This window comes from Typopeltis vanoorti, chromosome 15 (genome assembly GCF_054136105.1).
Source record: "Typopeltis vanoorti isolate ZY-2024b chromosome 15, IOZ_Tvanoo_1.0, whole genome shotgun sequence".
Lineage (NCBI taxonomy): Eukaryota > Metazoa > Arthropoda > Arachnida > Uropygi > Thelyphonidae > Typopeltis > Typopeltis vanoorti.
In genome coordinates this window covers 10901203-10928442 of record NC_143563.1, presented here as the reverse complement: position 1 = coordinate 10928442, position 27240 = coordinate 10901203, and the positions used below count along the sequence as shown (strand labels likewise).

Genomic DNA, 27240 nt, shown 5'->3' with positions numbered 1-27240 from the left:
GAGTTTTTGGACTCCCTGGAGGTATCTAATAATAATAACTTCCTTGGAATAATAAGTTCTTCCTTCCTTTTACACCCATATCCTAAATGTTAACAGCTCTCTTCTTAAGGAAATCAAGGATTAATTCTGCATAACCTCTGTAAGGTTTGATCCAATTTCTAAATGTGCTACAAACCTTTTTTAACTATTGGCAATAATCACTTGATCATATTGAGATGACAGATGAGAATTGTTCAATTTGTATCATATTTTGTTCTTCCATATAAATACTGCCACTGTATAAAGCACTAGTCAGACCACACTTGGAATAGCCAAATCTAATACTCTGATTAGATTTGGTCATTCGATTTCATTGTGATATGGAAACAATGAAAAGTTCCAGAGAAGAAGTAATTAAGGCAACAATATCAGGATAACTCTGGAATGTTGGTTATGGAGAGAGTTTAAAGGAGTGTAAATTACAGTTTGGTAGATAAAAGGAAAAGAGGTGATATGATAGAGACATTTAAGTTAGTGAGATTTTAAAGAATTAATACATAGGACACTATAAAAAGAATAGGAAAAGAGAGGTAAAAAAACCATTGAAGTTGTGTGAAGGGTGTGTAAAGAATAGATTTTCTATATGGAGAATTGTGGGTGAAAGGTACAGATTACCAGAATGCATTGTGAATGCAAGGAGTGTTAAGGATTTTAAGATTCAATATGATGAATATGTTATTAGTTGAGTGAACCTACCACAAGTCTGCTGACTCTATGGAGATTGGCGTAAGAATATTTTTAGTGTTAATTTAGTAATAAAACATATGATCCTTTTAATTGTTTGTAGTTTATTTTTAATGGCATTAAAATCTTAAGGTTTGTAATGTATACTGCTCTGAATAATATCTCACTATTAAACATCATACAGGTCATTATAATAAATTTAGTTTAATCCTTTATCCAAGTGTCAGCAAACAAAGTTTGCACCTGAAAGTATCTTCAGGACTGGGGTAAGGTAGTACAACGCTGGGTGACTCGTTGCAAAGGTGGAGCAAGCTAACAGCACTCCTATCTCAATATCTCCCATAATGCAAAACACATCTCCTTGCGGATATGTATAATGTTATGCATTAAGGAAAGGGCCACTATCATACAGGTCACTTAAACAGAATGGAATAGAAAAGGTTAGCAAAAACATTATGCAAAGTGGAGATGCAATGGGGGGAGGAAATAGTAGCAGAAATTTTGAGGGAGATAGATGTAAGATGGAGGTAGATAGAATGAAATATTTAGTTAGATGTTGCTATAGCCCTAGCAATATGGATGGCAATGACTAAGATATGTACAAGCAAATTAGAAAATAATAAAGAGGTGATGTGACTAATTATAATTAAGTTATATAGAACAAAATAAAGAGGTCTGAGTTGTCACTCAGACCTCTTCTGTAGTGCAATTGGAAGAACAACGGTATGTTGCACCCTTCGATTAGAAAAGGCCTAAGTTCATTCTCATCATGACAGGAGGAATCTTTATATGGACTTTTTCAATTGAAGGTGAGCTAGCCGATCTCATGTGGAGGTAGCAGGGCAGGGTTTTTTTCTCTCGGAAACTCAGGTTTTTCCATCCCGTATACAGACAAATCAGCCCTTCAGAACACACGGAACTTACAGACAAAAAATACTAGCTACGGTGGTGGTAGTTGTAGGCAGTAGATGGTGTTGATGTAGGTGATTGGTAATAGAGGTTCTGTGTAGTAGTGAAGATGGAGGGTTGTACAGTAGGTGTCCTCCCATGATGAGTCTTCGGACTCCTTGGAGGTGTGACGAATAATAATAATAACTACCTTGGGAAGTAATAGAGCAAGAGGAGACTTAAGGGTTAAGCTTGGATTTCATCATCTCGTGATGATGTTAATTACGAGATGCCAAATCTCCTTCCAGTTGGTGAGAGTAACCATGACGTGATCATTTGGATGGTAGTCAGCTTTTAACGACTTCTGTGAAGAAGGGATATATGTGCGTGAAGTTATAAGGTGATTATGAAAAGCTCAGGAGACAGCTTGCACCTATATCATGGAACGAGGAATTGGGTGAATAGAAGCTCAATGCTACTTGGGTGATATTCAAGAACTATCAAACGAGGTTAAACAAGATAGGTGTAAAATGGATGAAGAGGTTAAGCATGCAATCTGGAGAAAGAACATTATTTAAGTAACATAAATGGTATTAATTGATTGCATGATTAGCACAAAGAGCAGGTGAGGAAGGTAACTCACTTGGTAAGGTTAGCAAAAGTGCAGTATGAGCAGCAATTAGCCAATGAAACCAAAAAATCCCAGAGACTTCTGATATACAAGGTGGAATCAAAAGGTTTCGAGACTAGGTTTGTAACACGCCAACAGATGGCAGCACAATCACAGAGTCACAGGGAGCACCTACCTTCATAAGTCAGTGTGCCAAAAGACATCATCCTGTGTACATTGGGAGCTGTGCAACTGATGCTATTCTGACCACCTACGTTACCACATCTGCGATTTCATCATGGACAGAAAGTTAGAACAAAAAGCAAATGTGAAATTCACGTTTGAAAAAACGTGAAATTCGAGGATCATTAGCAGTGATGAAACTTCAGTGTACGGGTACGACCCTGAGATGAAGCAACAGTCTTCATAGTGGAAGAGCCCATCATCTCCACGACCGAAAAAGGTGAGGCAGGTCCGCAGATCGACCGAGTGTATGCTCATTGTCTTTTTCGACATTTGCGGCATTGTGCATCAAGATTTGTTCTCAGGAGCTTGACCATCAATAGTGAGTTCTACTGCCAGGTTTTAAGGCATCTGAGGGAGGACATTCGGCAAAAGCAACCAGATCTGTGACGTGTGAAAAACTGGATTCTCCATGACGAAAATGCACCATCACCGAGCTCTCCTCACACGCGAGTTTCTCGCCAGAAACATGATCTCACTTCCGCGCCCACCCTACTCGCCAGATTTGACTCCTGCAGACTTCACCCTCTTCCCGAAGATGAAGATCCAGCTCAAAGGTCACCGTTTTGACACCATTGCAGAGATCCAGCGCAATCGCAGAAGGTGCTTGACATGCTTTGAAAAGACTTCCAGGACACATTCCAGAAGTGGCAAGAACGCTGGGAGTGCTGTATTGATATGCAAGGGAACTATTTTGAAGGTGATAGTGTGCAAACGTAGATATATAAAGTAATTTCTCGTAAACAGAGCTAGTCTCGAAACGTTTTGAGACCACCTTGTATATGGGCTAGTGAATTGAGAAAACTAAGTAGTTGGTGAAAATGACAGAATAACTGCTGCAGCAGTTGGGATATTAAATGATATAATTCATAAAGGTATTTCATCTTTGTGAATGTGAAATCATGCCAAACTCGAATGCAGTGATAAGAGATTCATGGTAAGAGAGCAGGTGTATAAGGAATTGAGAAAATTTTATGAGGTGGTAGGACTAGATGATATATCATTGCATGTTTTGAAGGAATGTTTTAATTGTTAACTGCCTTGACTTGTTCAACATGAGTTATATATTGGGACAGAGGGCAAAATTGTTCTGCTTCTAAGGAAAATTAGAAAACTGAGGATTCAAATTACAGGTCAATTAGTGTTGTCTGGATTTGCAGTGAGCATTGGAAAGGTTAATAGGACTAAGATGGAGAGCTGGGCTGCTGTCAGTAGCATCCGCTTCAACAGCATAGGTTTGCTAAAGGAAGATCATGTTTCAGCAATCAATTTACTAAGAAGGTGACAAATGCTGATTTTGCAAAGACTTTGATAGGTTGCCACAAAGGCCTCTAAATTCTGTATGGATTAGTGCACTGGATTGGAGATCAGCTGTCTGATAGTTATCAGCAATATACTGAAAGAGGAAAATCACTAGTAGTATACTCTGAAGGTCTGTTTTCAGGCTGATGTTGGGAAAGGTTGGAGTGGACACATGCAGTTGTTTGCAGATGATGCAAAGTTGGGAAGAATTATGAGGAGAAGAGAAGGTATTTTGGATTAAAAGTGGATTGCAACAGACTGAATGAATGAGCAAGAGAATTGGGTTATAAAATTTCAGAAGCAAAGATGGGAATATCCAAATGGTAGGGATGTCTTAGGGGAACTGGAGATATGAGATTTGGGGATAATAGTGGATAAGACCTTAAAATTTAGTGGCTACATTGCAAAAATTGTGAGGCATAATGGCTTTATGGCAATGATGCCGCGGACATTGAGATACAGAAGTTAGATTATGGTTCCATTGTATAAGGCCTTGATTAGTGTGCAAAGATTTGGTCACCTAGTTTTCAGCAGGATGAGGAGATAACAGAAATGGTCTAAAGACAAATGAATAAGATAGTTTCTGGTCTCTGGAATGTTGAGTATGAAAAAAGATTTGAGGCAATGCAATTTGCTGTCGGGTGGACAGGAGAGGAATATGATTGAAACATAAGTTGGTAAAGAATTATTACAAAACTAATGTGGAAGTTTTTCACAGAATACAAGGACACATGGGGAGAACAAGAGGCTATACCTGTAAAATGTACAAGGAGGGTGTGAGCAGATAGTAAGCTTTTTTTGCATGGAGAGGAGTGGATGCCTTACCTGAGTCAGTTTGATGAGTTAAGTAACGATGATGAGTTAAGTGACAATGCCTTGACTCATTATGCTAATGCCAGGAGTATACAGAATAAATCAGATGAATTGGTGGCACTGATAGCATCAGCCTGTCCAAAGATTATTAGGATCTCTGAGACAGTGGCACACTCATGATTTAATCTTGGGGGGGGGGGACTGAGTAGTCAATTTGAGAATACACACTATGCATTGCATACGACCTATGACTGAGCATTTGCAGAGATGGCTAATTCATAAGTAGTATAGAAATAGAAGAACGACACAACATAAATAAAAAAAATAATTTTAATTAGGAAAAGATTTTTGGAAAATTTTCTAGTGTTTTTCCCTTTTTCTTTTGGGGGCCTGGGCCCATCCCCCCCCCCCAGGTGCACCACTGCTAAGACATAGTGGGTGGAAGATGAGATACTGATAGGAATAGAAGTAGCAGGGTATAACATTTTTCGACAGGATAGGTAGGGAAAACATGGTGGTGGAGTACTGCTTATGATAAATGATGACTTTATGTTCTCTCAGAGTGGAGGATTTGATGGGCATTGGCACTAATGGTTTTGAAAGCCTGTGGAGGGAGGTAGAGGTGGGCAGGAGAAGTGGGGGTGTTGCTACAAGCCAGAGAGCATGGATGGTGAAGAGCAGGAGATATTTAAGTAGTTGAGCTTGGCAAGTGCAAGAAGAATGATTGTTATGAGAGATTTAGTAGCAGGGTATAAATTGGGAAGAGGAAACTGCATGTAGTAATAAGGGAATGGAATTTCTGGAATTCTTGAGGGTCAAATGTCTTCCCAAAATTTTTCGTCTGTAAATTGTGTGTGTTCTGAAGGCTGATTTGTCTGTATGCGGGATGAAAAACCCAAGTTTCCAGGCCCTGCTACCACCGTATGAGATCGGCTAACTTACTTTCAACTGAAAAAGCCCACATAAAGTATGGTAAAGTCCTGATACCAAAATGGTATCAGGACTTTACAATGTTAGTTATGAAGATAGGCTGAGGGAATGTGGACTGCAGAGTTTGGTAGACAGAAGGAGAGGTGATATGATTGACACTTAAACTGCTGAGTGGTAGTTACAGGGTTGACACCGGGGAGCTCTTTTGTTTGGTGGAAAAGGAGGAAGGAGCAAGGACAAGGGGCTATTCCTGGAAGTTGTGAGCAAGAAGATGAGAAGTGGTTTCTTTGCATGAAGGGTGGTTGAACTGTGGAATGCATTGCTTGATAGTGGTGAGAGAATGAACGGTCAATGAGTTAAAGGAATGGTATGATAAACTGGTTTCTAGTATCTCCCATGATGAGTCTTGTGATTCCATGGAGGCCCAAATCATAGTAGACTATGATTTGGACATTGAGACTTTCCATGATAAGTCTTGACTCCATGGAGGTCTGATGATGATAATAATATTGAGACTTAAACTGTTGAGTGGTAGTTACAGGATTGATACTGGCGAGTTCTTTTGTTTGTAAATTGCTAATAAACAACATGAGGCAATTCGGCAACATGAGGTAGACTCAAGTTGCTGAGTCAATAAGCCAATAGGGATAGCCATAACTTTAACTTATATGCTAATGATACTGGGTAATTTAAATGAAATATGCAGTTGTTTGCAGATGATGCAGAGCTGGCGGGAATTATGAGGAGAAAAATGGATGTTATATGCAGAATATACAATGTTTGATGGCAGGAAAAGATCTAGAATAAGATCAAGATTTAGTTTGATTGATGTAGCTGGTAATTCCTTAGATAACCAAAAAAATGCAAGATCTGACAGTAACAGGGTCCTGATAAATAAGAGATTAATTGGGAAGAAAACTTCATTGGAAGTTAGTAATGTAAACATAATCATCAGAACTTCATAGTATTCTATACATCTCTTGAGGGTACATATCAGGAATTTGTTGACCATAATAATTACTAGTTTTATAATGTCACAAGGTATCTTTCCATATCTAATGGTTTGACATTTTGGATTTTAGCATAAAATATTTATAATCCAAATATCACAGCTGCTTATTTCCAAGCACTAGCTTACCAGCTCTTCCAGTTAACATTTCTGTCTCTAAGTCTGCATAATTTGATTTTAAACTTTCTTAAATTAATGCAGTATTGCATTGGACTGTTTTCTTTAAAATATAGAGTAATGTTTTTTATTGGGAAAATTTGGTTTAATTAAAGAAAGCAGATTTTTTTAAACTCAAATTTTGAATTAAAAAAAAGTTACAGTGAGTGTTTCCTTATTAGGCTATATGCTATTAGTTTGTATTTGATTTTGATAAGAAGCCAAAGAACTGAACTACTGCTAGTTGTGTCAGTTGACAAAGCAACTAAGACAACCAACTGAGATGGGTTTTGTATGCCTCCAAATTGCATATGTTCTTTAATTGACAAGAATAACCACAAACTTTCAATCAATAGGATATCATTGCTGTTAGAGAGATGTTTGGAACTTTCACCTGCATTAGTAAAAGTTGGAACTTAATTATTAAATCAACCAATTATTTAAGAATTATCTGGATTAGCTTATAGATGGCTAAATTTAGATAAATTTGTTTCCAATTTGAATAAATTTTACTTGAACTAATCTAAGTGATTTTTCTCATTTAGTTGTTTCTTATGTAATTCTGAAAAAAAAAAAAAAAAAAAAAAAAAAGCTATTAAGAGTTACTTATGCCTCATGTTTATTTTATTTAGACTGTCCAAAAAAAATTATCATCTGCCTTTATTGCCAAGTATATTCTATGCCTTCTCCCTCCAACTCCAAAAAAAATCAGCTACTAAATACCAGTCTGTTATGTTCATTTCAGCAAAAGCAATTTGAAATAACTAATTATAATACCTAATAAGCAATGATTTAAAATAACTAACCAACCAGTGACTTTTATTGTCCCAGAAGAGAAAAGTACTAATGATGTGCCATAGGATCTGTTTAGGGAGCAATAACTTTAATTTACATGCTAATGATATTGGGCAATTTAAATGAAATATGCAGTTGTTTGCAGATGATGCAAAGCTGGGGGTAATTATGAGGAGAAAAATGGATGTTATATGCAGAATAAATAAATAATCTACGGTTCTTCTTTGTGAACTGGTCAATAACATCGTCATAAAAAGTTGGTTGCAACTTAATTTTCCCAAGCAACATGCACACTTGTAAAGGCTGGCTGAAGCTCACTGGCTAGAGCTACTTTGACTGCGTATGGCCTTGTTTAAGACAACGTGAAGGGAACGAAAATGGCTATGCACGTGCATGAAATCACAGTGCTGCAGTGAGGACCTGGAAGCTCCTACAACTGAGCAAGCCAAGGTAGCTTTGACTAGACGAGCAAGCATCGGCTTTCGATACACAATGCAAAGCTCAATTATTGCCGCGCAAGCTTAAGACGTCTTCTGTCTACAAAATAAAAGCCTAAATGGAATGCTTATAAATGCATGCATTTATTAACAAATAAATATTAATTCTTTCTCAATTAATGAGCTTGCACAGCAAGCAAGGAGAATTTGCCCCTGAATGGTTGCATCTAACATCACAGGGATCTGAGTCTATGCACCCACTGAATTGAAAGAATGATAATGTAAACCTCACCATTATCATTCTTTCATTTCCTTCCTTATATCCTAATAATGCTTCACTTTTCTTTTTACTGAGAATAAATCCATCATGTTTTGTACTATTCCCAGACTAGGTGATTCTTCCACCTTTCTGGCACCAGTGCATGTCTGCTTATCCAAGGATGTTGCATTGATATCACTATCTCCTTGCAAAGAAGTCAGGCTTTCCAGGAGTCCATAAAGTATGGACATTCTACATTCCTACTGATAATATCTCTTGCTAGTTTTACTGCACTTTTTTTGGTAGCCAACCTGTCAATTCAACCTCAATTAGTCAGGTGGGTACTTTGTTTACATAGGCGGTGTTTGAGATGGCATGTACTTTTCCTTTGTGCTCTAATAGTACACCAAATTTCAGTTGTGTTTGTATCACTCATCTGTCAAACCTTAATGGTTTATTTGGCTGTTCCTAACATGGGAAAGAGATGCTGTTTGCAACTATCCATTATGGATAAAATACTACTATTACCCGTTGACACATGTGAGGTATGCAGTATTTCATTTCCTTTCTACCATTCATATCTGAAAAGTGCTCTCTTATCATCCATATTCTGAACTCTGCTTAAATACACAACTTACTACAAGGTTAATTCATAACCTATGTACTATTAAAATACAATTGCACTTGCCTGAATCAATAATGGGGTCAGAAGGATGCAGTTTTACTTTGGCCTATCTAGTGTCCATTATGTTACATCAATGTAACTTAACATGCAGCTGTTTGAATATTTGTTGATTTCTTTCAAACAAGAAATAAAGAGTAATTTTATAGTATTTTATTAAAAAAAACTTATTTAAAACGGAGAAAAAAAAACACGATCTAAAAATATGTACAAAAATGAAATTCAGGAACCATGTAGTATCACAGCTCATCTTGAATGTATTCGTGGTTGTGAAACTGTACAATATACAAAATTTGAATTTGCTTTACTTGCAGCACTTCAAATCAAATGTCAATGTTATTTTATTTTGTGAACTCACTGTGATGGACTTTTTCTCCATAGTACTTCTGGTCCCATTTGTGACCATTAAAAAAAGTTAAACGTAATTTGTATATTAATTTGCATTATAGGAATGTTAATGCCACAAGAAAAAGGTCTTCAAGCTGGAAAAAGTCATCAATTTCCTGACATGTTTTGAGGTAGCCTAATGTCGAGCATTAATTATTTTATGATATGAAAAAATGTAGATATATACATTGCTGATCAGATCCTTTGATTGGTTGGCAGATGCCAAATGTTCATCACTGGTAAAATATTAAGGAATGTAAACTAGAAGCACCCATTTCAATTCCAAAACAAAAAATGTTCTTGTCTTTTACTCATTCCATTCAGATTTTTTAATGGTCACTACTTTTGCTATGCAGCTGAAGCAACTTTAAACTGAAGAAATATGATCCTGGAACCAACTTATGGCTCACTGGGTATCCGATTCTTGACATCTTTTTACAGTATACTGCACAGCACTCTTAATATCATCATATACAGGAACATTTCCAAGTCTGGCAAAATCACACAGATATTTTCGACCACGGTTGAAATCCTTTACTGCCTCGGAAGTTAGCTGAAAGATTAAAAAAAGAAGAAATTAGGATTTTTTTCCCCCCATATCACATTGTTACATCACAGGTTGTTATATTACACAGATATGAGCCAGTAACAACTGTGGTTGGTATATAGCAAACTAAAAAAGTCATTAGACATTATTTTCCATTTGCTGATTCATACAAGTAGAAAACTTTGAATATGAGAGGTATATACAGGATGTTCCAAAATTTTTTATGCAAGGTCATCCATCTTTATAGGAAAAATATATTCTTAGCATTAATATTCCTCGTTTCTTTACAGTATGACCAAAGACACTGAAGAGCTAGAAGAAAATATTCTGAATGTATGCTTCCATGATAATTTTTTCTATGATAAATGTCCAGTGTTTTTCATTTTTAAAAGAATTAATGTATATAAATTTCCTCTGTACATGACTCTGTATATGGGAAGGGTATCACAGAGAGGGAAGGTTACTTGTATGTGTGTGTGTGTGTTTGTGTGGCGGGGGGGGGGGGGGGGGATTCCTGCAGGATTCCACATTAGGACTATTACTGTTCAACCTTTATTTCAATAATATTCTTACTAGATAGAAGAGATGATGTGAAGCTAGGAGGCACTATTAGTAATAGTGCCAGTGTTGTAGCTCCTTAGGATGATGTGAATAAGATGAAAAGGTCGGTAAATGAATGGTGATATCCATTTAATCCACCTAACTGTAAGGTTTGAAATTTGAGATCCACAAATGAAAGGCTATATACTCATTTGGAATTATCTTCAAGGCAGGATAAAAAGGATCTTAGAGTGAAGAGAAATCTGAAGCTCAGGACACTAACCAGTAGAGATAAGAGGATAGCAGTTCCATTGTATAAAGTCCTGTTCAGATCACATCTGGATCACCATGATTAGATCTGCTCACTAGGATTTGCTAAGAAAGATTATATATATAGGCAGATTACAATGGATATCAGTATTGTGGAACACTGATTATGAGGATGCAATTGCAGAGTTTGAGGTATTTACTTAGTTAAATAAGCTGTTGAGAGAGATTGAAAAGATTTTTTCATATGGCCATTCCTGGAAGTTATGCAAGGGAGCAGTGAATTTTTTTTTTTTTTTTTTTTTTTCATGGAGTGGTTGGAGTACAGAATGAATTTCCTGAGTCAGACAGTGAAGGTTTAAGGAGTGGTGTATGATACATAGTCTGAGGTAGACATCCCACAGTGCGTTATGACTTTTTGGATGTCCTGAATAATAATTGTTAAGTAGCAATTTGAATAATAAATGTGTAAAAGTAAAAGAGCCTACACAGCTTAATTGGCTGGCAATGATGATGTCCTCAGAAAAGCCTGGTTCAAATGATCCCACCTAAGATACAAAGAACCATCATGAGAGCTTTATGAGTGAAAGTGAGTTAGCCAGTCTCATATGGTGGCAGTACCTTTTCCCATCCTTGAAACTTGTATTTTTCATCCTGCATGACAGACAAACCAGCCAGAAGACATACTAAATAACAGACATGGTTTCCTAGACACAGTATTAATTGTGTCTAGGAAACCAAGTTAATTGGCCATGACACTATTGAGCCTCATATATGGAGAAAATGTGTCATGTTGTTATGATTCTTACAGGGGTTGCACAATTGCACAGTAGTGAGAAAAGTAGTAGGAACACAAAGTTTGTATCCTAATTAATTTGTTAGGATGTCTATTCCTGCTTTTCTGAAATACTTGCAATACTTGACGGTAAGGTATAACTCTAGATTCAGGAAAGATTTACCAATTATTAACAGTTTAGCAATTTAATGAGCAACTACATAATAACATGTAAATATCCATTGAATATTTACATGTTTACAAATTTACTCAGAATATCTACATATTTACTCAGTCAGATGCCATAACTGGAACTGAGTGCAAAGGATATAGCATTTTTAGGAATGACAGAAGAGGATGGGAAGAACTACTAATGATATCGAATGATTTGAGTCCATTTAAAATACATGCATGAAAGCAATAATGGTAATAATATCCTGTGTAGCACTGAGTTTGAGGCTAACAGGATGAAATACATGATAGAATGTTACTACAGACCTGGAGGTTCATTTGATAGGGATAAAAAAATGCACTGCCAAATTAACCTGATGAGTAATAAACAAGTAATTATTATGGATGACTTAAATTATTTGAATATCACTGTCACCAGCAGTTGGTGACAGTGATCATTCCCGATTTATCCTACTGACCCTAGGGATACAATCTGATACTGCATCCTTTGAACATCTATCTCCCATGGATAATAGGTTTTTGAAGGATGAAGGTATGATGCACCACTAACATTCTTCACTTGCAGATTCTTATGCCATGGGACTAGTTTAATCTGTCTCCTAAGTTTGTCATAATAGAATAACATATGCCACAGTAAATAACCTTTTTATTATGTCAATATTGTGTCTTATGTCTCATAAGGCATTATCAGTACAATGATTGACAACAATAGGAATTGAATTAAAAAAAAAACAGTAGCACGCATGCTTAAATTGCAATCCCTCTACGTATACAGTCACATGTTCATGGATTAAACCTAATAGGCTGAAATTAAAACTAATTAAATTAAATTAAAATATAACAGATAAATTTATTTCATTGTTATCTATAAACTCAACCAAATTTGCAACTTGCTATCTTCTCCAAAAGACAAACTCTCACCAATTTGGCTTCGTATATACCTGGTATATATGAAGCCAAATTGCTAAGCTACTACATAGATCCATATATAAACATGAACATTTATATAAAGAAAGTACTGAAGCCTTCATAGACCTAATCTTAATCCGAACGACTGTCTCACTATTCCAAAAGGTATGGGAAATTGTTATCCTCAATTGTATTAAATAAATTGACCTGTTATATTTGAATTTAATTTAATTAGTTTTAATTTCAGACTATTAGGTTTAATCCATGAACGTGTGACTGTATAAGTAGAGGGATTCCAATTTGCTACTTTTTTTTAGATTCAATTCCTATTGTTGTATGATCATTGTATTGATATCTTATGAGACATAAGATGAAATATTTACTTAATAAAAAAGTTATTTACTGTGGCATACATGTTATTCTATAGTTATGGATACTCCACAGGTTTCATTATATAAGAAAATAATAAGCTTGTCTCCTCAACTAGCTTTTTTTTTTTTTTTTTTTGCTTCTTTCAAGAACTTTAATATCTTCCCTCATACCAAACCACTGTTGCTATAGTACTTTTGTTACAACTTTTTTTGGTTTGTTATGGTGCTTCCAATAGTAAGAATTTTAAGCTATATATCACAGGAGAATGCATTTTCTAAATACAAATGCCAGGAGTATTTAAAATAAGGGTAATGAGTTCGTGACTTTCTCAGATTCAGATGGATAAGGAAAGTGGAATTAAGACCTGATATCAAATCTAGAGATGCTAAACTCAGGTCTTTACTTCCTGCAGATGTTATACCCCTAAATAAATCTGATAAAAGTCTTCAGAATTCCCTAATATAACTGTAACAATTTTGGTATGAAAAGCAATAAAAGATCAGACTGAAAACAGGTAGAAACACTGAAAACATCAGCTGCATCCTATCCTAAATGGTAAACTTATAGAACAAAATTTATAAAAACATTTCAAAAATTTAGGCACAATTTTTTAGTGAAGACAGCAAATGGCAGGGAGTCAGCCAAATAAATTTAGAGGGAATAAGAGAAATTAGTCAAAACACAAAACTAGCTGTATATGCAAGATTCTGTGTATCCAATTTTAACTTATGATCTGAGAACTGAGTTAGAAGTAAAACAGTTGATCAGTGAGAAACATTAGACATGAGAGTTCTGTGGAAAATTAGGAGAATAACCAGATGCATCAATAGCAGAACCATGTTAAAAAATGAAAATATTAGAAAGGAGCTTGACCGCATTAGCATTCAGGAATGTGCGAGTAGAGCTAATTTTAGATTGCATGATGAGTTTAACAAAATGGGAGAGAAAAGATCAAAGCAGGTGTCTGATAACATTCCAGAAAAAGATCCAGAGAAATTCTCAACCTATGGTACGCGTACCACTGGTGGTACGTGAGCCATTGCCAGGTTGTATGAAAACAGATTTACTTACTGGTACATCTAATATCTTGAATTAAATATAGTGGTACGCCACTGGAAAAGGTTGAGAACCCTTAATCTAGGTGGATTAACATGTAGAAAACAGATATAAAATCTGACAACACTGGAGTCCTGATAGATGACTAAATTTGTAGGAAAATTGTCTTCAGGAAGTGGGTCAACTTTCATGTACTACTTATCTGTACATATCCCTTGAGCATACATATCAAGAACTTGATGTATTTCAGTAGCTCATTTATGAATATTGCATTAAAAGTGTAACAGTTAATGAGTTAAATATTTTTTCTTATTATTATAAAGTTTTTATGATTTGGACTACCTGTGGTGTATTATTACCTTAAAAATGATAAGAATTAATAAATGAAAAATCAAGCAGTTAAAAGAATGTCCTATTTTTTGATTAACTGAGATAGAGACTCTTACCTTTTCATCATCTATGCAGACACCTTCTTTAAGATATTGAACACACAGAACAACATTATACTTCTTTCCCATGCAAAAGGCTGCCTGTAAATATATTTATCCATCAATTTCTAAAAAAAAAAATGAATGTCTTTCATTTGAAGTAGTTCTGTTTAGCTAGATAACTTTCATGCCATTATCCAAGGTCAAATATTCAGATAAGCAAACTCAATAAATGGATACTAAAAATGCATAACATTATACTCAGCTTGCACTACAAGCTGAGTATATTATGGGAGTATATTACGGGTCGATTCTATGGAGTTTTTGGCTGCGACTTTTCAGTTTTTTTGTAGTAGGTAAATTCATTTGAATCACTGTCACATGTGAAATATATTAAAAAGGCTGAATAAATTTTTTTTTTCAAATATATAAAATGACTTAAGTTACTCTTTCTAATGAAAAAAATTCAAAATGTACTACTAAAATATGTTAACTATATGATGTATATATCTACTCTCCATCAACATCTGAAGAGTCATTTTTAAAATGTTTTTGTATTAGAATGCTTTTGACTTTTTTAAATCCTGGGTGGTTCAATGATGACAAAATTAGAATCTGTTTTCATTTGGATAAAAAGTAAAAATGCTTCACCTTCCAAAGGAAGAAACCAAATGCTCTGTATTAAAAACAAAAAAAATCAACATTTCAGTATGATTGGTAGCATGAGAAGAGTGACAAAAGCCACAAATGAATATGGAAGAATAGTATAAAGAGTTTCTAATAAGAAGATGAAAAAGAGAAGATTCTATATTGGACACAGGATATTATTATTTATCCCAAGATCCCAGGAATCAAAGACTCATCTAAGAAGTCCCTTTGCCATACACAAAAGCTCTTCATACTGTGCCTTAAACACATTCAAATTCTCTGCAGACACCACACTCTCAGGCAAGGTATTCCAATCATTCACAACTCTGCATGCAAAATACCTGGTTCTTTCCCTTGTTCACATCTTCCAGGGATGGAAGATGTGAACAAGGGAAAGAAGCAGGTTCTGGACCCTTTCTAACATCTATTCATTCTTTTGAAAACCAGGTGACCAAATCTCAGTCCATATGTGGCCTAATCAAAGCCTTATACAATGGAACAAGAATTTCCTTACTTCTACAAGTCAGGGTCCTCTGCATCATTCCCAGAATTTGTTGTGTTGTCCTCACAATTTTGGCAATGTGTCCTCTAAATTTTAGATCCTTATCCACCATCACCCAAAGATCTCTTATTTCCTCCGCTTCCAACAATACATTCCCAAGCATAAATTCTACATCCCATCTTTGTTTCCCAAAGTTTAGAACTTTACATTTTGCAACATTTAATTAGCATCGCCATTCACTCATCACCCAACTTTACATCATCTGCAAACAATTGAATATTCCCCAACCAAATCTTTCCCAATATCATTGACATACTGTTAAACAAGTAATAGCTCTAAAACAGACCTCTCAGACACATCACTAGTGACTTTCCTCTTCTGGGATATTGCAACCCCATTCACAACTTACTGATACCTATCAGATAGCCAATTTCCAATCCAATGCACTAGTCTAATATCCAATACCCATCTGCTCTAGTTTGACTATCAACTTATCATGCAGTAATATATCAAAAGCCGTTCCAAAATCTAAACATACTACTGAGTATCCATCTCCTTTTCCAATGAAGCCATCACCTTATTGTAATAAGCAAGCATATTACTAAAACATAGCCTCCCTTTAGCAAATCCATGTTGTCTATGAAAGATAATACCACTGTTATCTGGATCCTGATTCTCATCAGCCTCTCCAACACTTTAATCACAACATCTGACACACAGATAGGCCTATGATTTGATGTTTGAGTTCTGTCACCTCCCTTATGAAGAAGCACAATCTTGCCTTCCTTCCACTCCTTTGGAACTTGATCCAGTGCAAGACTCATATTAAACAAATATGTCAAGACAGATGCCAACACCCTGGCATATTCCTTCAAAATACATGGTGATATATTATCAAGTCCCACAGCCTCATTTGACACCTCATTTATAATAACACCTCTGATGAGATGATCAAATCCAAGACCCTGAATCCTCGTGTGCACTCTGTTACATAATGCCTGAGGTAGTTGTCCCTCAAAAAACTTGTGAAACTTATTTTCTTTACTTCCAGTTGTTTATATGTATAATTTGATTATACATTTCATGATCACTACCATCCACATTACCAAGTTTATAACATCTGACTAAGTATTTCATTACGTTCACCTTTAATCTCACATCATGCTGCCTCAAAACCACTGGCACTATTTTCCTCTTGCATTTCTACCTTGTAATGACATAACTCTTTCTTTATCATCAATAGCACTATCCCCTTCCCTTTTATCCTTTCTATCTTCACAAAATACATCATGCCCTTCCATCTTCTATTCCTGTCAGGATGTCATCCTCATCCAACCATGTCTCACTTATTCCAACAATTTTTGGGTGAACAGACTCAATTGATGTAACCATTGCATTTGTCTTGTTTCTTACACTTCTAGCATTTGTATATATAAACATAACAGCTCATTCCTGGATCTATAACAAGTTTCACTGATACCACTTATTAGAGATCCAGGAATGAGCTATTATGTTTGTATACAAATGCTAGACATGTAAGAAACAAGGCAAATGCAATGGTTGCATTTAATTGAGTCTGTTCACCCAAAAAATGTGGGAATAAGTGAGACATGGTTGGATGAAGATGACATCCTGACAGGAATAGGGATGGAAGGGTATGATGTATTTTGTGAAGATAGAAAGGGTAAAAAGGGAGGGATAGTGCTATTGATTATGTCGTTACAAGGTAGAAGATGCAAGAAGCAAATATTGGCAGTGGTTTAGAGGCAGTATGATGTGAGATAGAGGTGAACAGAATGAAATCCAACTGTTTTCCCTTGATCCCCTTCCCTTTTTGTCTACACACCCATTCCCATCCTCTTGGAGCATCAGCCTTTCTCATGCTGCGTTCCCTTGTCCAACCTGAGCCTCCCTATTTCCCTCTTGCACACTTACCTCATTTTCTATATTTATACTATCTGCTTCTTCATTCATAACCATCACTCCAATCTCTCCTTCCCTACTCTCCTGCTCTTTCACATCACTTCTTACTTGATTATATTCATTCTCTGCACTCATTTCTCTACCTTCCAGAAGCAGCAGTCTCTCCAAATGACTCACACCAAAACCATTCAAATGCACTCTGTCACTTTATACAGTTCAATTCGTCCTTCAAACTCATTCCTACATTAACACACTGCACTAATTTCTCCTCACACATTTCTGCTAACATATCATTCACAATCTTCACTCTCTGCCTCATTTCATCACTGTCATATATGGACAACACACTGACTACCTTTCCTATAACACTATTGTCTTTTGTTTTTCTCAACAACTTCCTAATACAATCTTACATATTCTTTATTACCACCACCACCACCACTCTTTTTGCTCACTTACTCCTCATATCCAATGCCTCAATCACTCTATTCATTTTACCTCCAGGAAAACAAACATCGCATCTTCTCGTTCACCACACCTCTAATAATCAAATCCCCATACAAAGCTACTCGCAGGAAATTATATCAAAGCCATCAAATGCTAACTAACTAAGAAAGAGTAAGAATTTAATTAGGAAAAACATACGGTTATAAAAAGTGAAATGAATGGCAATTGGAGATTAACAGTTGAGTTTGTTAAATGTAGATGTGGATTTGTATAGAGAAAATGGAATGTCATTGAGGTTGTAACTGAGATGACATTTGTGAAGTGAATGTTATTTAAGGTAAGGTGAAAGTGGGAGGGACATACAACGTGCAGAATGAAATTCTTTGGTAAGACATATGCATGGAAAATTTACGTGAACTCCTCCATAACCTGTGACCTCATCTGTGCCTTCTCCCCCTCTCTCTCTCCCAAAATACTACTTATATTAATTCCCATAATTTCTATCTGATTTGGATCAGGTAGTAAACAATCTGAAATTGTTATCACTAGTTTAGTTTAGTTCAGTCCAGCACATTATCTGCTAGTCTACAGAGTAACCATTTAATAGCTGTATATTTGAAAAAGATACAATGGTGGGATTCTCCATGATATCTGATGTAACTCTGAAAACTTCATTCATACTGCATGTTATAAGAAACATGAGAAAAAGTAACTCAAATTTATTCTAGTCAAACACAATTTTTAATTATTAAAGACTTGAATTAGCATTACAATGAACAAATTAATTCATCTACTACATTCATTCAAGAACTAACAAATAACAGATCAATCTGGAAGATAATTGAATTGATAAAATGAACAAAAAGTAATTTTATTCAGTGATTTACAATTGGATATTATTGAAATCACAGCTGTATGAAGTCAATATATTATTCTATTATTTACATGTGCTCATTGGCTGGTTTGTATGTTTTTATTAACAAACCTTCATGAAGTCAGACCTGTAGAAGGTCCACTCAAATGACTATCATTGTCATTCGATATTACCTTAAAACTGCACCTCATTCACAATACATACATTCTCATAATGTATTCCACTTATCTCATTTTCCATGTAAAAAACATTCCTTCCTTCCTTTTTTGTTCACTATTCTTATACAATTTCCAGAAATGGTTGCTTATTCTTTCCTTCTCTCCCTTCACTATATATATTAAAGATACCAAGAAATTTTATACTTGGTTTTAATCCTTTTCTCAAGTAAGCAAAACAGTTTTGCACGTGAAATATATTCACGTCTAAGCTACTTGTATACAGAGGCTAATGACTTCATATCACTTGCCTTAATATGTATCCCATAATGCAAAGCACATCCCTTTCAGGCATTTATAATGCAATGTATGACTTCTGCATTACTTTGACCTTGGTATCTCCCCCGGGTCTGGCTCCCACTGACGAGACCTCAATAAAGGTCGAAACCAGTCTGGGTAGTGGCCCTTCCCATTATACATTGCATTATACATGTCCGAAAGAGGGGGGGGGTGAATTGCATTATGGAATACATACTAAGGCAAGTGATATGAAGTCATTAGCCTCTATATACAAGTAGCTTAGACGTGAATATATTTCACATGTAAAACTTTGCTTTGCTTACTTGAGAAAAGGATTAAAGCCAAGTATAAAATTTCTTGGTATCTTTAACATATAATACACCCCAAGGTAAAAAACTTTCTATATATATATATATATATATACACACACACACACACACACATAAAATCTGATAAACTCCTCATTAGCTTAAGTCTCTATCATATCATCTAAATGCTAATTTGCATTTCCTCAACTTCACTGCATACTACAATGTTTGTAGTTTACATGCTGCACTAGCAATTTAATACTTATGGAGTTGCTAAGCATAGTAGATATAAATATTTCAACCGCACTCATGCTAATACTTGAATCAACCTCCAGTTCAGTTTCTGGGAAAAAATTCCTGCCACCTCTCTGAGTCAGCTAACTCACCTCCAACTGGAAAGCTATTATAAAGGGTCCTCATCTCAGAATCTAAATCTATACCTTTCTGGTAAAAGGCCAAGTGCTGCCCTGTCTTCGCAAGGCAGCACTTTGCATTGTGAAGGCAGTAATTTATAAATATTATGATTCGATAAAAGATTTAAAGTATGAATATGCTTATGAATATGAATGTATTACTTAGTATAGTAAAAAAAAAAAAAGTTATTTCATAAATTTGGTCAAGTTTGTTAAATCAATCAAACAAAATTTTACTTTTCTTAATGCCTTAGCAAGAACATTATCTGTAGTATTTTAAATTAATAAATAGTATTAAGTGAAGCTTACCATTGTCATTTCCACTAAACCCCAGGAATTGTCTGCAATGACAAAAAGAAGAATGTTACACTGCTCTACAGCGTGCAGTTCAGAACTCAGATTACTACTCTTTAACTTTCCAGGACACTTATATTCCAATCCTACCTGTCTGTATCAGAAAACAAATGAGATAATTCAACTAAAAAGTAAGGCATTTCAAGAAAATTTAAGTTTCTTTAAAGAAAAAATTAATACATACTTTTTTTTTGACAATTAACACATTCATACCAGGAAAGGACAAATCAACATAATATTCAGCTGTACTTGATCTTGGGGTCAGATGCAAGAATTTGTATAATATTTCCAGTGTAATGGGCATGAACACTACAAATCATGGGGTGTGTTTTGATTAAACCAAAATTGAAAATCCCATATTTAGCTGGTATATTTAAATTGCTAAAGGTAATTTACGTTAATCATCATCAAATTCCTGACATGTACTCTCAAAAGGTGTATGGGATATTATGATAATACTACATGAAGAACTTACATCATTACTAACTTCCTATCAACAATTTTCCTCCAAATAAATCCGTTATCTGTCAAGACTCCAACATTATCAGATCTCTTATATTTCTGTCTTCTAACGGCAATTTTTACTCTATCAATCTACCTATATCTTGGTCTTTTTTCTGCAACCTGGCTGAGAACACTTGTTTTGCTAATCTTTCCTCTCCCATTGGTTTTGCTAATCTTTCCTCTCCTGAATCAGGTAGTATGATTCAGGAGGTAATCATACTACCTGAGATTACCTCCTGAGCTAATCTCAGGTAGTATGATTACTTAAACAGAATGGGAGAGGAACACATTCCTAGATGCTAACAATATCGAGTTCTTTCTTAATATCCTCGTTATTAATACAATATTGCCCATTGATGCCATCTGTTTACTCCCCCTAATCTTTCTCAGGACTCTCATCTGTGGTCTCTAGTCTTTGGTAAAGTGTTTTATTACTAATCCAACTCTCAGATCCATAAGTTAAAATTGGTTTGAATTTGAACACTGTTTTATATACAGCTAATTTAGTGTTTTGACTCATTTCTCTCTTATTCCATATAAATTTATTCAGTTTGACTTCCTACCATCGTTAGTACGAGGTGTGTTAGTAGAGGATTTGACAAAATCGTACCAACCTGGTGCGACCATCAAGGATGTAACTGAGTCTATTAGAGAGCAAAAGGAAAGGGTGAAAGAAATGATTGTTGTGGCAGGTACGAATGATTTGAAAGGAGATAAAATGGAACTCATAGAAGACCTGAATGAATTGTTTGAGGTAGCAAAAGAAAAGAGTGAGAGAGTTAGAATGATTAGTCTTTTGCCATGGTATGACAGGGAAATGTTTAAAAGGAGGGCCATAATTGCGAATGACTTTATGCGTGGGTTATGTATGACGAGTGGTGTGGAATTTGTGGACGTGTGGAGTGAGTTTGATGGGCGAAAGGATCTGTATAAGATGGATGGCTTGCATTTGAATGGTTACGGTGTAAGAAGACTTGAGAAAGTGTTGCTGAATGTAGTGGATGTGCCAATTCAGGGAAACTAGATTTGTTAAGGGGGGGGGGAGTAGATATACAGTCCTTAGGGAGGTAGTTGAATGTAAGAATGAATATAATATGCCAGAGCAAATAAGGACAACAAATCAGAGTGGGATAGTTAATATAAGGCATCAAGGTAGGGTTGGGGCTAATGGGGGTCTTAAATTCATGTACACTAATACTAGGAGTATTAGGAACAAGAAGGAAGAGTTTTTGGCCATGGTTGGCACTTCCAGACCACAGGTTATTGGTATTAGTGAGACATGGCTGACTGTAGAGGATATAGCCAGTGGGATTGAATGTGATGGGTATAGTGTGTTCAGGAATGACAGAGAATAAAATGGGGGGAGGAGTATTGTTGATGATAGCTGATGAGCTACAGCCAAGGAGAATAGAAGTTGAACTGCAGGATAGAGAAAAGAGCACATTTGAGGCCATTTGGTGTGAGATTGTGGCTGGCAGAACTAAATATACAATTGGGTGCTGTTATAGACCAGGTGATGGAAAAGATGGTGGTGACAGTATGCACAAGCAAATAGAAGAAATGAGTGGAAGGAGGGTAATTATTATGGGAGATTTCAACTATGGTCGAATTGATTGGAGTGAGGAGAGGACACACGGGAGGAAGGAATTGGATTTTATGCGGTTATTAAGGGATAACTATCTGCGACAGCATGTAATGGAAAATACTAGGGGTTAGAGAGTGCTTGACCCAGTAATTACATCTGAGGATTTGGCTGCAACAAATATGACCACATTGCCACCAACTGGTGAGAGTGATCATAGGATCTTGACTTGGGAGGTGGCTAAAGGTGTAGAGTTTTCAATTAAGACAGAGTACATGTGGAATTATCGGGCTGGAAAGTATGACAAGCTTAGGAGTTTGATTGGTTCAGTGCCATGGCATGTACAACTGCAAGGACTAGAAGTTGATAGTGCATGGGAGGTAGTTAAGAAGTGCTTGCATGAAGCAATGGCTGACTGTATACCTAGAGTCCGAATAATAAATCAAGTAGGGGTTAAATGGATGAATAACACCATTAAGCTTGAGCTGCAAAAAAAGAAATAACTATGGAGGGAATTTAAGGAGAAAGGTGACTGGCAGGCACATGGATGGTATAAAGCACAGGCCAGAAGAGTGACGAGTGTGGTAAGAAAAGCAAAAAAGGATTATGAAAGAACATTGGCCATGCAGGCTAAAGAGAAACCTAAACAGTTTTTTAGATATGTAGCAAGTAAAAGGAAAAATGTACATGGCAGAATGATTTTAAAGAATGCCGATGGTAGGGAGGTAACTGAATCAGTTGAGATAGTTGAGTTACTGAGTGAGCACTTTGCAAGAATATATCATCCAGGTGGTGACATTGCAGAAACGAATAAACCAGTAGATTATACGGGAATTGTGGTGAATGAAGTGGAGGTGAGTAGTCTATTGCATAACCTCAACGTCAATACATCTGTGGGATTGGATGGTATACCAGCTCGTGTTGTACGAGAAGCAGCTAAAGAATTGTCAGTACCCTTGACCATTTTGTTTAATTTGAGTCTCGGGTCTGGGTTAGTCCCGAGCGGGTGGAAAGAGGGGAAAATAGTTCCACTGTATAAAGGTGGTTCCAAGACTGATGTTGTAAATTACCGACCGATTAGCATATCAGGAATCATTGTCAAGGTCTTAGAGAAATTAGTCAAGAAAAGAATACAGGATTGGATAGATGAAAATGGAATATTGTATGGGGGACAACATGGTTTTGTGAAGGGTAGATCATGCCTCAGTAACTTGCTCACGTTTAATAACACAGTGACGGCTGAACTGGATAGGGGTAATGGGTTTACAGTGATACTACTGGACCTTGCCAAGGCCTTTGATAGGATACCACATGGAACCCTAATCAGTAAACTGGAGCAGATGGGGATAGATATAGGGTTGGTGAGATGGATAGGAGGGTGGTTGAAGGAGAGATACCAGAGAGTGGTTTATTCAGGAGTGGAGTCCAAAAGACGTCTTGTGACTAGTGGAGTGCCACAGGGCTCTGTTCTTGGACCACTGCTTTTCAATTTGTTCATCAATGATATTGGAAAGGATTTGAGAGGAAGTGTTCACTTGTTTGCTGATGATGCAAAGTTGGGTAGAGCAATTGTGAGTGCACAGGATGTCAAAATTTTACAGGATGATTTGGATAGTTTGGAGGACTAGGCTAGGAAAAATGGATGTCGGTTTAATGTGGCAAAGTGTAGGGTTATGCACTTTGGGGTGAAAAGAATAGCAGCAGTATATCGCATTGGTGGAACTGTACTCCAGGAGATTGATGAGGCCAGGGATTTGGGAGTGTTGGTGGATAGGGAGTTGAAGTTTAGGGGGCACATTGCAAAAGTGACTAAAACAGCTCACCAAATCACCTGGCTTCTGAAAAATACTTTAACATGCAGAGACAAACATGTTGTTGTTTCTCTGTATTGAGCCTTGATAAGACCCCATCTGGACTTCTGTGCCCAGTTATGGGCACCAGGGTTTCTTCGTGATGGGGAGGAAATAGAGAGGGTCCAGAGACGAGTGACCAAGATAATAGCAGGTCTGTGGAATGAACCTTATGAGAATAGGTTGAGGATTTGTGGGTTGCAGAAATTGGACGATAGGCGAAGGAGGGGTGATATGGTTGAGACATTCAAATTACTGAAGGGTTTTTATAGGATTGATCCAGAAGATATTTTTGAAAATATGACTGGTGGTGGGAGGACTAGGGCCCATGCATGGAAGCTGGGCAAGAGCGTGGTTGACAAGGGTGTTAGAGCTAGGTTTTTTACTTGGAGAGTGGTGAATGAGTGGAATAAGCTTCCAGAGTCTGTTGTGGGTGCTACGACCATGAATGAGTTCAAGGCAAGGTATGATAGATACTGTGAGAATGTTGAATAGTTGTTCTTGACATGATGTTAGGGCCTCCCTCGATGAGTCTGTAGACTCCTTGGAGTTTCCCGGAACAATAATAATAATCTTCACTAAAAATTGTGCCTAAGTAGCTGAAATGTTTTACTTGTTCTACAGATTCTCCATCCACGATGCAGTTGATATTTTCAATGTTTCTGCCTATATTCATTGTCTTTATCTCGATATTGCCAATTTTCAAATTTCAATTTACAACAGCTATTCAATTTAGTCAGGGAATCTTGCAGACTTGTACTGGATTTATTTAAAAGTATAACATCATCTGCATAAAGTAAAGAGCTGAGATTAACATATCCAATTTTGATATCAGGTATAATATCGCATTGCTTCATAATGTGATCCATATAGATAATGAATAACAGAGAGGATGATGTACACCCTTGTCTGATGCCAGATTTAATATCAAACCATCTTTCTGTACTTCCTTCAATCCTAACTGTTGACTTATAACTCAAATAAAGACTAAATAAAGATTACTGTTTGATATATATATATATATGTTAATGCCCATCATAAATGCACACCATGTGGTCACAGGATGCAGCAACTAACCAATTTATGTAACTTGAAATGGAATTACATTGGAGATTTTCTATATCATTAAGATAGTTAATAAATAAATTTTATAAATAAAATTCTACAAAAATTTGAAACCTGGTATGTCACGTATGTAGAAAATTTTGTAAAAATGTGCCTGCCCAACATGAAAAAGACATAATATATAGTATGATCAAGTGAGTTCCCATTTGATACATGCTATGCATCCCAGCATGAATGTGTCAATACTAACATTTCTAAGATGACACACTTGTTTAGTTTACCTGATAAGAGGAACAGCAAGGTTCTCTCGCCACCCACATTTTTCAGAACCAGCTAAGTACACCAACTTTGACTGAGAAGGTTGAAAATTACTTGGATTCACTGGTAATGGATTAAAGCAGGCTAAAAAAAAAAAAGGCAACATACAAAAAATGTTACTTCTTTGTATAGGTTTTCATTATGATAATAAAAGGCAGGACAGGTGCTAAGCTTTCTAACACATGACAAAAAAATGATTTGGAGCATTTTAATTAATCATCTTTTATGAATCAGCCCTTTTTCAATTTGGCATCTTGAGCAAATTCCCTTACTTTTCTAGCCTTAGCACCAATCCTGATAGAAGCAGCTAGAAGTTGTTAACAAAGTGCCAGAAGACAGAAGTATCTTCTGACAAGTGTTAGCAGCTCACTGTAGTAACTTACAGAACATACAAAGAATAATATGCAGATATGAGATTGGGTGACATGATCTCACTTCTGGATTAATTATCTCATTATGAAATTAGTTATTTTTACAGTACTTTGTTATTTAAGATAATTATACATAAAGTTTCATTTGGATCAATTTTCAAAATCAGTTTCAAATCTTGAAAATAAATTTGGAAATCAAAAATACTTTTATTTGTACAGTAATAATAGTGCAATGGCTGGAGAATGATATTCAGCTGCATTGATATACAAATTGAGAGAATTATTTAGAAACAGCATTTGCTTTCTTGTCTGTTTTGCAACAATATTTGAAAAAAAAAATTGGTGTGCTATGGAAAGATGAAAATGGTTACCAGTTTTAATTTTGAAAAGTGTAGACTAGTGTACTCTGGTCTACAGTAACTATTTGACTACCACACTTACTTTATATGTATGATCCTATGTACAGTCTCATCCAAAAAATCAAAATATGTTGGGAACATTGAGAATTTTGACATAACGGTGGTTGTTTAAATTGAACTTTAAAATTACTATCTACCATTTTTCCAGGTGCTTCCACACTTTTAACTTTTTTTTTTTTTTTTTGGTTTTGGTTTTGAAAGGCCTGTGTTTGAATCTTCTCTAGGATAAGGAGCATTTTCATAAATGTTCTGATGACACTTTACAAAAGTGTCAAAGAAAACAATGAATCACTGCAATAGTGAAAAGATAAGGAAGTGGGCTTGTCCAACATACAGTGAATGGTCCACATCCAAACTACTGGTAGTTTCAGATGGGCAGTCTGAATTTCTGTATATGAAAAGATGGTGGAGAATGTCAAGAGATTTAAATGAACAGGACATTTCAATTTATGAAATTTTGAATCTGAAGAAAGAGAAACAACTGGAATATGAAATGTTCAAGTTTGTTGAATGAAAGAAACGAAGAACACATAATAAACATTATACATCACTTTTGTAATCTAAAAGAGATTATTTTAGTTCCAGCAGGCCTCCACAAAAAGTCTTGATTGTACATTCCTCACATCTTGAGATTTTTTTTTTTTTTTTGTACAAAAGGGAAAACAGATACAATGATAGGAGAGCATGCACTGACAATGCAAGAATTTAAAGGACAGAGTTAGAGGCACTGTGGGTTCTAAGACAGATACCCCTACATTCTACTCCATGGAAGTTACATTATAAAAAATTATACACAGATTGGACTATCACTGATTTAGTTATGGAAATAATTGCATGTAGCCATATTTTATGAGTAATTTCTGCTTATGTTTAATGGCCATGGCAAT

The 27240-nt window shown here is 35.9% G+C and overlaps 1 protein-coding gene across 1 annotated transcript in view; it reads right to left on the bottom strand.

The window, feature by feature from the left end:
• Positions 1-8985: 8985 nt before the first annotated feature.
• Positions 8986-27240, bottom strand: part of LOC150098380 (uncharacterized) — a 63534-nt gene continuing 45279 nt past the window's right edge. The window contains exons 11-14 of the mRNA XM_090405124.1: positions 25527-25647; positions 20200-20338; positions 14339-14422; positions 8986-9787 (exon numbers count right to left, since the gene is read on the bottom strand). Coding sequence (XP_090261250.1) covers positions 9641-9787; positions 14339-14422; positions 20200-20338; positions 25527-25647 — 491 coding nt within the window. The 3' untranslated portion in view covers positions 8986-9640. The remainder of the gene's footprint in view (positions 9788-14338; positions 14423-20199; positions 20339-25526; positions 25648-27240) is intronic.